General features: G+C 41.2%; 1 protein-coding gene across 2 annotated transcripts in view; it reads left to right on the top strand.

Annotated features, from left to right (window-relative positions):
* LOC144720898 (ATP-citrate synthase-like) overlaps window positions 1-7835 on the top strand; it is a 22785-nt gene extending 14950 nt beyond the window's left edge. For both annotated transcript variants that reach the window (XM_078598039.1, XM_078598038.1), the window contains exons 14-28: window positions 171-315; window positions 904-1072; window positions 1230-1334; window positions 1433-1629; window positions 2144-2225; window positions 2595-2705; window positions 2885-3012; window positions 4232-4325; window positions 4510-4664; window positions 4833-4983; window positions 5320-5463; window positions 5625-5738; window positions 6003-6085; window positions 6484-6560; window positions 6741-7835. In XM_078598039.1, coding sequence (XP_078454165.1) covers window positions 171-315; window positions 904-1072; window positions 1230-1334; window positions 1433-1629; window positions 2144-2225; window positions 2595-2705; window positions 2885-3012; window positions 4232-4325; window positions 4510-4664; window positions 4833-4983; window positions 5320-5463; window positions 5625-5738; window positions 6003-6085; window positions 6484-6560; window positions 6741-6835 — 1850 coding nt within the window. In that variant the 3' untranslated portion in view covers window positions 6836-7835. The remainder of the gene's footprint in view (window positions 1-170; window positions 316-903; window positions 1073-1229; window positions 1335-1432; window positions 1630-2143; window positions 2226-2594; window positions 2706-2884; window positions 3013-4231; window positions 4326-4509; window positions 4665-4832; window positions 4984-5319; window positions 5464-5624; window positions 5739-6002; window positions 6086-6483; window positions 6561-6740) is intronic.
* Window positions 7836-12025: the final 4190 nt, after the last annotated feature.

The following is a 12025-nucleotide window of genomic DNA, read 5'->3' on the forward strand; positions in this document are numbered from 1 at the left end:
GATCGAATGTATTTGCATTATCATCTCTTGATTATTCGTATTGTATGTTTTGAACAAAAAAAACACAAGTGAAAGAACAATCGTGGTTGATAGCAGTGAGATTAACAGAAACGGATTGTGAATTATTTTCTTGTTTTTTTTTCTATTTTTGTGCCTTGTCTGATATGCAGCCGGCAAGCTGACCACACTCTTTGGAAATCAAACCAAGTCAATTGTGTGGGGAATGCAAACACGTGCGGTGCAAGGCATGCTGGACTTCGACTATGTGTGCTCACGCAAAGAACATTCTGTCGCTGCCATTGTGTACCCTTTTACGTACGTAAAATGCCCTCCTTGCACAGTTTGTATATTGATGGCATTCTCTAGGAGCTATATCAAATATATAACTTAAAACATTTATTTTGAACGCAATATAGTATGACATTTAAAATATCTAGGTGGTAATGGCTATGCATGCCTGTAATCCAGCACTGTAGAGGTGAGGGTTGGTTGATCAGACAAATGTTGCTAAACAACCTTCCAATGGGTGTTGAGATACCATACCCCTGCTTGGCAGGAGAGGTACAGCAAAAATATGGTCTCCACCTGTTCCACCTGTATGGGATAGAGGGTTTCTCCCTTGAATGCGTGGGTTTTCTCCCAAGTGCTCTGTTTTTCTCCCACATGGAAACACTCATGAATTGGCTGATAAACTCTTAATATATAGAGTACCGCAGAGCCTGGGCAATTGTTGGCTCCGGCTCATCGCGTGGCTGCCTACCTACTTGTCTGTGGTTCCTCGCAGCCCTTGAGTCGTTCTCTTTCTACGAGAGTGAGTGAATACTGTGTGGTATAGTTTAAGTAGAAATGTATTCTTTTGAAGGTAATGTCTTTTTTAAATGAGTTTTTTGCTGGTTCCAACAGTGGTGACCACAAACAGAAGTTCTACTGGGGCCACAAGGAAATTCTGATCCCAGTCTACAAGAATATGGCAGAAGCCATGAGGCGACACTCGGATGTGGATGTGCTCATAAACTTTGCATCGCTTCGCTCTGCCTACGATAGTACCGTGGAGACCATGAACTTCCCACAGGTACTTGAGTGTGCACGTGTGTTGAGTAGTATTTCCTAAAAGTTTCACAATCTTTTAAAAGGTCTATATTTCCAGAATTATATATATAGTACCATTTAGAAGCTGATGGCTACAAAAACTGTTGTCGATTAATAAAATACCTTATTCTTTCCCACAGATCCACACAATTGCCATCATAGCTGAAGGCATACCAGAGGCTCTCACCCGGAGACTGATTAAGATGGCAGATGCCAAGGGGGTGACCATCATCGGGCCTGCCACTGTACGAGCAGCACCACACAATCGCAAAACCACATGCAGCTCTTTTGTTATACGCTTTAGGTTATCACTCTTCATGCGCCGTGGCTTTCATTTTGACAGGTGGGAGGCATCAAGCCTGGCTGCTTCAAGATCGGCAACACCGGTGGAATGCTCGACAATATTCTCGCCTCCAAGCTGTACCGCCCGGGCAGCGTGGCATACGTGTCGCGGTCCGGCGGCATGTCCAACGAGCTCAACAACGTGGTGTCGCGCACCACAGACGGCGTCTACGAGGGCGTCGCCATCGGCGGAGACCGGTGAGCACTGGCAGCGCTGTCGCAACACGTGTTGTCGCGCGCGACGAATGCAATCAAGGCTAGTCGTGGCTGGACGCACTGGAATATGATTGAACACATTCGCTGTCAAAGGGAAAATGCTGCGGCAAACGTTCATCTGCATATTTATTTCTGTCATTCGTCTCGACTGCCCTAACAGACTTTTTATGCCCATCCTAAAGTACTCGCTCATGTTAATGATTTCAAGTCTCATTAAAAGTTAAAGCTGTGAATGTCATTGCTATATATCAAATTTGAGGTTGAATATTGTATGCCTTTGATTTACTTACAAAGCAAATATCTGTTATGATTCTTCATACAACCTGAAGGGCTTCTCTTCAGGTTTTGTTTGCCCAGTAAATTTTACCTTTCTCTTTTAGTACGCATTGTTTTTGTGCATGCCGAGTCATTTGTGCTCACTTTTTCAAATATATGTTTTAATAACTGAATGATGTTAAGGTGCCAAAATATGCTTTCATCATATTGTGACTAACAGGTACCCTGGGTCAACCTTTTTGGATCATGTGTTGCGCTATCAAGATACCCCAGAAGTCAAGATGATGGTTGTTCTTGGGGAGGTATGGAAATTTTACATTATCCTATTAAGCAAATTATTTTGCACTGTTTTTACGTTCAATATTAGGTTTTAAGTTTATTAATAATTAATTATAAGTTACAGCCCCTTGCCAATCTACTGTTGAATGATGGCCTCCCCACACACTGTCAGTCATGGAGATTGACCATACTTCACCATACCAGTCAGTGATGTTGGCCACATTTAGGAATTCAACTCTGATAGCCAATTAGAGCGCTGTACACTAAACACTCTACCACCGCTCTAGAGGAAGTAATGTTAATTCAGAAAGTCATAAAATGATAACCACCCACAGGGTATGCATTTTAGCTACGCAGTCATGAATGTTTCCCTTGTTTTCTCTTTTCTCCAGGTGGGAGGCACGGAGGAGTACAAAATCTGTCAAGCTATCAAGGAGGGCCGGGTGACAAAACCCATCGTAGCCTGGTGCATTGGCACATGTGCCACAATGTTTTCCTCTGAGGCAAGGCCACAGCTTTCATACCTGTCTGGTTTCTTATTTCTCAAAGATAAACACGTCCAGAATATGCATGGCCATACATATATGTTTTCTGTCAGTAATGACTTGTATACTTTTGAGTGTAATTTTATTTTCTGCGTTGCTCTAAAATCTCGTTGTTTGTTCATGGTGCACACGTGCAGGTCCAGTTTGGCCACGCGGGCGCCTGTGCGAATCAGGACTCGGAGACGGCCGTTGCCAAGAACAAGGCTCTCGCTGAAGCTGGAGCGTTCTTACCCCGCAACTTTGACGAGCTAGGGGAGAAAATTGGGTGAGAAATGTGGTTATTTTGTAACTTGGAAAACGGAAGTTTGATTCAGACATTGGCTGGAGCCATTCAGCTGTTTGCGGTCTGAGACAATGAGACTGGACTTTAGAGTTTCAAGTTAAAACTTTCTGAAGATAACAATGATGGCGGTAGTTATAAACCGGGCTCCTGTATTACGATTAAAAATCCTACTTAGATAAGAGACAGTTGAGATGGTAGAGTACTGTGTACTTAGGATATCCATAATATAGGGGGCTGTGAGAAGCAGGCTAAGGGGCACATTGCTTTAGCAGGCCTGGTATTTGATAGGTTATAACACGACTTGCGAAGAGAAGAGAGATACGTCTGAATGTGAAATAAAGGGTATTTGATATGGGTGTGCTGTCTAAATTACTGTGTATCACAGAGGTGGACCCTCCTTAAGCAGTTCAAAAATAAGTTGCTGGAAATTGAGCGCAGGTGTCCGAGACAGATGCTAGGAATTGTGCCAAGGCAAAATAAGCAATGCAGACGTCTGGAAGAGAACATAGCACGTAGGTTTTGTAGATGTTATTTGGGGAAAATTTACTGGGTTGGGTGTGGTGTATGTTCAGGATGGTGGGAAAGGGCTCTATGGAGATACAGGGCATATTTTGGAGGTCGTGTGTCTACTGTGCAACAGCTGCAGGTTTTGGCAGAGGGTAGAAAGCATTGGCAAGGCATGGTGCTATCAACAGCTTGGGCTATGAGGACATATTGATACGAGGGTTAATTCAGCAGGGGGCTTTCACGAGCAAAATGTACTTTCAGAAATGACAAAACACGGTAATCATTGTGTATTCTAGCAGCTCCTCTCATGCCAACGGCATCTTGTTTTGTTTTGGGTTCATAAGCACACTTACCTGGACCTGCAGCTGCAGACAAGTGATTTGAGAGCACATCGTAGTGTTGGCTGAAGGCAAGGCTGGCTAACCTGTTTACAGTTGAACACACACAAGTGGCACTTTATCCAACATCACAGCTGCAATAGAATCAATCAATGTGTATATCTAAAAACACCACCATTTTATTAATACTGAATTTTTGTTGAATGCAAATTATCATTTCTATATACTATTGAAGAATCGCCATCGTAATTCAGTGTTACGAGTGGAATAAACATGTTTATAGTTGTAAACACTTGAACCACACCATAGGCACTGAATTTTAGCAGATTTTAACGTGATGATCATTGCTCTTTCAGTGCTGTGTATAACGACTTGGTGTCTCGAGGCGTGATTGTGCCGGTGCCAGAGGTGCCCCCTCCCACTGTCCCCATGGACTTCTCCTGGGCCCGGGTCAGTTGCATGTGAAACCATTACAATACCTTACAGGAATGCAGTGGATCACGAAATAGTGTTGGTCTTGTCATTCTTGTACAACTTAGTTTTGAGTTCGGACCGAAAACAAGCAAAATAATTTAATGGAACCACGCTCACGTTCCTACCAGCACACGTGCTCACATGTGTGTACTTTATGCAGGAGCTGGGTCTCATCCGTAAGCCAGCGTCCTTCATGACGAGTATCAGTGACGAGCGTGGACCGGAGCTTCTTTACGCTGGCATGGCCATCACCGAGGTGTTCAAAGAAGATATGGGTCTGGGCGGCGTCCTGGGTCTGCTGTGGTTCCAGCGAAGGTGACGCACCTTAATAACCTTTGTCAAAGATTCGTTTATGTAAAAGTTCACAGTTTTACGTGTACTAATTGTACAGGACAAAACCTTTGTTGCACAAAAGTTTAACATGACATTGTCCTTGACGTAAGCGGTAGTGTTTTTTCTGCGTTTTCTTTCATCATCGTACAGGCTGCCAAAGTACGCCAGCAAATTCATTGAGATGTGCCTGATGGTGACGGCTGACCACGGACCTGCTGTTTCTGGAGCCCACAACACCATAGTGTGTGCACGCGCTGGGAAGGACCTGGTGTCCAGCCTCACGTCAGGCCTACTCACCATCGTAAGCAAGGCGCAGATTCTTTTGAGATTCACTTTGTGGTGCCATGTGTTCAACGCCAACTTGTACGATTTTTTATTTGATTTACATTTGCGACATGTATTAGTGTTGTGTTTTTCTCATGTTTTCTTCGTATCTCCAACCAATGTATCCTGGATGCACCGATATCGGATCTTAGAAACCAAACAGGGTTCATCCTTGTTGGAATGTGAATGCAGGATCCTCCTGAAAAAGTCGTAAGGTTTGATGAGGCTCTCATAGATAGTGGACGTGATGAAATGTTCTTTAAAATGTATAACGCAGCATTATGGTGCGGTGCACACATCCTGTGTCTGACAGGGTGACCGGTTTGGAGGGGCACTTGACGCAGCAGCTAAGCAGTTCAGCCACGCATTTGACAGTGGCCTCATCCCCATGGAGTTTGTCAATAAAATGAAGAAGGAAGGACAACTCATCATGGGCATTGGCCACCGTGTGAAATCTGTAAGCGCTTTGTCAACATCTAACTAAGTACTAACCATGCGGTATGACAAGCTACAGTTCATTTCTGGTTCTACAATATTACATTTGCTGTATAGTATTTCAGTTATTTGTCTAATGCATAAAATCACTTTTTTTCATACTTTGATGACTATTTTTTTCAGATCAATAACCCAGACACACGAGTTCAAATCCTGAAGGAGTTTGCCCAGCAGCACTTCCCGGCTACGCCGCTGTTGGACTATGCCCTGCAGGTGGAAAAGATAACGACATCCAAGGTGAGTCTCCGCCACTTCTGCTACCAAGGCTCCTTTTTCACTTCTCCACTGCTGTGCACCAATTGCGAGTAGCAGCAGCAGTGGTGGCATTTGTGTCAGGTGTTCATTTGAAAGTAACTCTGAAATGTAGAAACTCTAAGTTACAGTAATAATGCATTATTTTAATAATCTTTAAATCGAAATTTACATTAATGTGTTTTACTACATGCCGTAAGTTGTATATTTGTATTAACGACATGATCCATAAGTGTCTTCACCCTGCAGAAACCAAACCTGATCCTAAATGTGGATGGTCTCATCGGTGTAGTCTTTGTCGACCTGTTGAGGAACTGTGACAGCTTCACAAGGTAAATCTGCAAACATAGGGCTCTGTACTAAACCATAAATGTAAAATATTGTGCATAGAAGTGCAATTCATAGAAATGTCATTCTTAGTCATCTGGTTGGATGATGTAGAAAGCTTCTGCTTAATTTATCCTCCCATCTCTTCTCTTCCTCCACCACTCTCCACTCTCATTCTTCCTTAACATCTCATTCTACGTTTTTCTTAGACAGCCCCTTTAGTAATTTCCCTTGCATTCTGTTTTACGCACCTGTTTTGGCAGCCAATTGTTTTTCCATTTGTTTTCATATCATTCATAGTGTGGTACTTTATATACCAGCGGTGGTTGAAAGTTAATTTTGTTTTAAATGTTTTTATCTTGATTTGACATGTTGTGGTTCATGAGTATCTCTCTCGTTGTAGGGAGGAGGCTGATGAATACGTGGAAATCGGTGCTCTCAATGGAATCTTTGTGTTGGGCAGAAGCATGGGATTCATTGGTAATGTCTTCAAAGAGTTATTACAATTAAAAATATATATATATATTTAGTTCGTTCAATAGTGTTGCCTAGCTTTGTGTAAAATTTCTAATGAGATATACATTCTAGATAACTTGACAAAAATGGCAGCATATTTAAAAACTACTTTATTGAAAATATTTTGTTTTTGTTGTGACTTAGGTCACTTTCTGGATCAAAAGAGGATGAAGCAAGGACTGTACCGCCACCCCTGGGACGACATCTCCTACGTGCTGCCTGAACACATGACCATGTGAAAGTCCTGGTGCTTAACAAGCGCTGCAGCAGTCTAAAGTGTATTGTCAAGCATTTACTGTGACGTCTGACATAAATATGTTTGTGCCAAAGTTTCGTGCAACATTGTGCGCTTACCAATTATTACTCTTCCACTCGCAAATCTGAATATTAAACGCATCAAATAACCATTCGTGTGAGTACAGTTTTGCGCAAGGAACTATTGTGAGGTTTTAGTAACAATTAAAATCTTCGCTAACATTCTGACATTGAACAAGTGCTACGATACAGTGTACCTTGTGAGTTTCAGTGTTTATAATATTCGAATTTCGACCCACTGCTGTGCATTCCAAAATGTCTTCCTGTTCCCTTAAGTTTACACATTTGTCTGCTATTTTTTAATTTATAGTTTTATCTTCAACCTGTTAGTGTGCTGTAATATCACCATGGTGATCAAGGAATACATGTTAGTGCTTAAATTATGTAACATGTATAGATCGTGTAATGTGAAGATGTCCACATTGTGAAATGGAGAATATTATTTGGAGTATAATGCTGTGCACTGCAGGGAAAAAACAGTAGTTTGATGAACTCAGTTTACATGATTCCCTTGTATTGCATGGCACCAACTACTACTATGTTCATTAACTGTCATATTTACAGATCCCTTTGCCATTTGTGTAATCATGTTGTAGTTTGTATTGTGTATAGTATGCAGTACACTACATAAATGTGATCATATGCTTCTGTAAAACACTGATACTACACATATCCAAACAAGGCTGCTTTTAATATTGTGATTTTAAAAGTTTAACACTAATTTACATAGTTGTTTATGTGTAACAACTGACTGCCATATCGAAGTTAAACTGAAATATGTACCGGCATAGCAACCATGACATGAATTGTCCATGTCTTGTTTCTTGTCCGTGCGTGTGAACTAGAAAATGCCTGTGCTTAAAGCTTGATTGGGGCAAACTAATGTGCCAATACACATTAAATACTGTACTGTCACAGAAATAACATTTGTGTTTTCTTTGTGTTTGTGTCCAACTTGTGTCAAAGTAAATCTAAATGTTTACATTTGTTTGAAGAGGAGAGAGTTAACAGGACACGTTTCATACAAACAATTTGAGTGGGCCATTCTGTTCTCTGAAAACATTTTGTGATGAGACCTTTTTAAAGGTTATAGATGGGGCAATTTTTGCCGCGTCTGTCCGGATCAGCGACCCCCAAATAGCATTCTGCACTTTGCACGTCAAATCCAATATACCTCGAGCTATGGTCGTGGCTGTGAGTCATGTGCCATTTTTGCCATACCAGCGACCCAGAAAATATTCAATGAGAAATGTAGCCTGGTTATCGGCGTATTCGCACTCGGCTAAAGGCTGCCAATTGCACCTATTTACCTTGTGTAGGTATGATTTTGTAATATAAAATGGTTCCACTAATCTGTGTTGAGAGAAGTCTCCCTTAAGTACAGGACCTCGTTTCTGCTTGATCTATAATCGTCATCAGTCTCAAAAACGTGGGGGTCGTAGAGGTCATGTGGGTGCCAGTGACGCTTTGGCAATCAACTCTCCACCTTGGGTGTTTTTTTTCTGCGATCTGCACAATATCGGCCGCTGATCTCCCTATCCAAGGCGCTATGTTTGTCATCCATCTGCTCGTTGGCTGACCGGTCTCGCATCCCTTCAACTAGGTCCCGCAGGATGGTGTTAGAACGTTTTTCTGATCTTTGAGTGACATTGCCAAACCATTGCGGTTGTATTATTTTTGCGACTGCAAAGTAGTCGGTCATGTACCCCGATAGTTTGAGTCCCCTCCATGGATTGAATCGTTTGTATGATGGGCAGAGTACAGAATTCGAAGCCGTCTTATAAAGCGCCACATCCTAATCACTTGGAAACGCCTCTTGGTGCCACTTAATTTCAAGATTTACAGATAAAGAAAGCTACAATCTTATTCGATTCGAAGCTTTCGTGACTGCAGGAATTACTCTTTGGTTCTTTCGGTAAAGTCACGTAGATAGAAATTAAATAATAGAATACGACGTTTCGATTGCAACACAAGCAACCATCATCAGGTACAAATGAATGAGAAAACAAACATCGTAACCTTGGAAAATAATGCAATACAACAGAGTCGGCCAACAAAACAGTCAACACCCCACCTGGTTGATTACATTCTTCCAAAGATTGCTAAATTTGAGAGAGAGACAAAACATAAACACGGAGAAACGCAGACAGACACAAGCAGAGAGAGACGCACACAGAGAGACACACACATAGTACTACTACTATGTGTTGTATTGCATTATATTTCCAGAGAGACACACACACAGTAGCTTCGAATCTAGTTTGAACCACCTCTACGGGGAGGGTTTGCCGTGCTCGTTTGTTTCACACTTAACTTCTAATTTGGCAATCTTTGGAAGAACGTAATCAACCAGGCTATGCGTTAACTGTGTGCTAACCGAGTGCAATCTTATTGTTTATAGTTTGATTCATTTTTTACATAATACCCTTATTTTGTTAACATTCCTGTTGTACTGGCCAATGTCATCAATCTCGTTCTCTCATCTGTTTTCTGTCATGTTTGCCTCGAGATATTTAACAGCTCATTTTTTGCAGTTTTTCTCTTTTTACACGTATGTCCTGCCCGGCCATGTCATCACTTTTCCCAGTAATCACAACTTTACTGTTCTTGTCGTCAATTTAAATTCCGTATGATGTAGCCGCCCTGTAAAGTCTACACATTATGTCTGTCAGTTCTGCTGACCTTACAATCACATCTGTCATCTGACAATGTAAGATCGCACACCGTCCTTTCTCCAAATGACACACACTCTCAAGGGATGCAAGGGCATCTGACATGTTTTTTTTTTATAAATACAGGTTAAATAGGCATGATCATACACCAATTGTTTTGATGGAAAAAAAACTCCCTGATAGTGATATTCACCATAACTGCATTCTTTGCATTATAATTATTCTTAATGTACAGAACTTAAGCAAAAATCATTCAATGTGATCAATACAGTACTCCTAAAGTGGAGGCAAGTGGCTCAAGGCTGTTTCTCATAACCGTAGTAAGATGTGAAGTCTAAAGTGCGGTTAGCTTTCAAACAATCTCAGCCTGAAAAAGTGTGTGCATTTATACATACTGTATATTGAGCACTTAATCATTACAAAATGGGGTATTTCTAAAATATTCCGAAAACTGGATTGGAGAACTAAGCATATGACCATACATGGGTCAAGATTAGCCATATGATTTGCTCATATCGATCTGTATTACAATCGATGGCAATTAAATACGTGGAATTATTGAATAACTTAACAAAAAATTCTGCAAAGATAAATGTGAGCGAAACTAGATGCATATACAGGTTTTCTGAGCATGAAATTGGAGATACAAGTGGAAAAACACAACAATATATGCATATCTAGGGCTGTTAATGGTGGACCAGGATGAATGTGATAACATAGGTAAGCCAGCAGGTTGGAGTGCTTTTGTAATATAGATTTTTCATAATGAAAAGCAACATACCAATGTGCGTAAAAGGAATGTGTTCAATTAGAAACGTGGACACTGACAAATCGAATGTAACCAAACTGAAGCTAATACAAATGAGCAGGTTAGAGATGCATGCTGGGAGTTATTGTACACGGAGGGGAAGAAAGGACCTGAGAAAAAAGGTCAAGTTATAGACATTTTGTTCGCTTGGAAAAATATTTGAGCGGAGGCGTTGTCCAAGGGATAGTGGCCGATAGGGCAAGACTAGTGACGGAATGGAAGCCCAACGAGGGAGCAATGAGTTTAGCTCACGTACAGGAACGTGATGGGTTATGGCATCGCAATGAAGCGGGGAGACCTTCATCCGACAGTAAATTGATCATGCATTTTGATGACGGTGTGTTCCATCGTACATTTTACTAGGCCATGTGCCCATGTTGGTAACATGCCCTCTGCACACACGTGCTTATGGTTATGAAATCCAGAATGCGGATTACTTTTGCACTCGCTCCACAAAACATGCAGCTGTGGCCGAAGGGGTCAACAGATTTACAGAAAAAAAACGCAATATATTATGAAAGAACATTTTTTTGAGTTTCTTGAGTTTTTTCTCATTTAAATTTGTGATAAGCAATTTTTATATGCACACTATTGTAATAAACATTAATTTGGAATCATTGCATAATTTTGAGAAAAATACGTAGTTTTAAATTCACACGACTGACTTCATTCCTATACAATGCTGTGATGTCTCACATTCTTTCACTATAATTCTAAGCCAGCATAGACGCGCACAAGCAATTGCACATTTCACATATCATTTTCGTGTAATCTTTAAGTGCCTACAAACCATTAATATCCCGTTAGTGGATTCAGCCAGATGCAAGAGCTCAGAGCCCAAGCCGTGCCACTATTTCAAACATATGTATGATATCTATTAGATGTTCAACATTTCTCCCCGCCCAGCATTTTAACAGAATCTCGTGTCAGCCTATGAGGAACCCTGGAACGGTATTATATTTCACCATCATCGGCGCATGTTTGACCATGACCAACTGAGCTTATGGCATCCACATTCATCCGTGCACCTCTGCAAGGTTCCTATCTCAGACACTGTTACGTTGTAGGGACCGTGCTGTGTGCTTCTCTACCCCGAGGTAAAATGTAAGTTGTATAGATGTGAATGTAGTTCATGATTTAGTGTTTGCTTGTATTACTTGTGTACCATAACAGTTTGTCCTGTTCACGTTAGCTGCGGCATTATACATATCGGCTGTTTTCCCTTATTTTTTGTATGATATACAGTATTAAGCTAAGCTGCTTTTAATGCCAAAACATTTGTCAATGACACTGGCCTTAAAACAAACATTTTCTAACAGTCGACGTTTTAGGCAATGACCATTATTCATCGCACATAAGAGGCTCGAGAGCTCAGCGTGGGTAGGAGTTGGAGACTGCACGATACCCCATGGACTTGATAAAAACAACCTTTGACATCTCCATGTACTGTGAAGGACAATTGCCCAAAACGTCGTTTAATATCTTTTCCTTTTAAGGCCATAGTGTTATTGACGAATGTGTTGAGTTGTGTTACGTGTACGTGTGCGCTGCTAACGTATCCTCAATCATTGGCTGTCAATGCATCTGTTTTGTTTGGTGCATGCTTTGTTATTGTTACACAGCAGAGGGCGCAT

The sequence above is a fragment of the Lampetra planeri genome, chromosome 10 (assembly GCF_965212315.1).
Source record: "Lampetra planeri chromosome 10, kcLamPlan1.2.h2, whole genome shotgun sequence".
NCBI classification, from domain to species: Eukaryota; Metazoa; Chordata; class Hyperoartia; order Petromyzontiformes; family Petromyzontidae; genus Lampetra; species Lampetra planeri.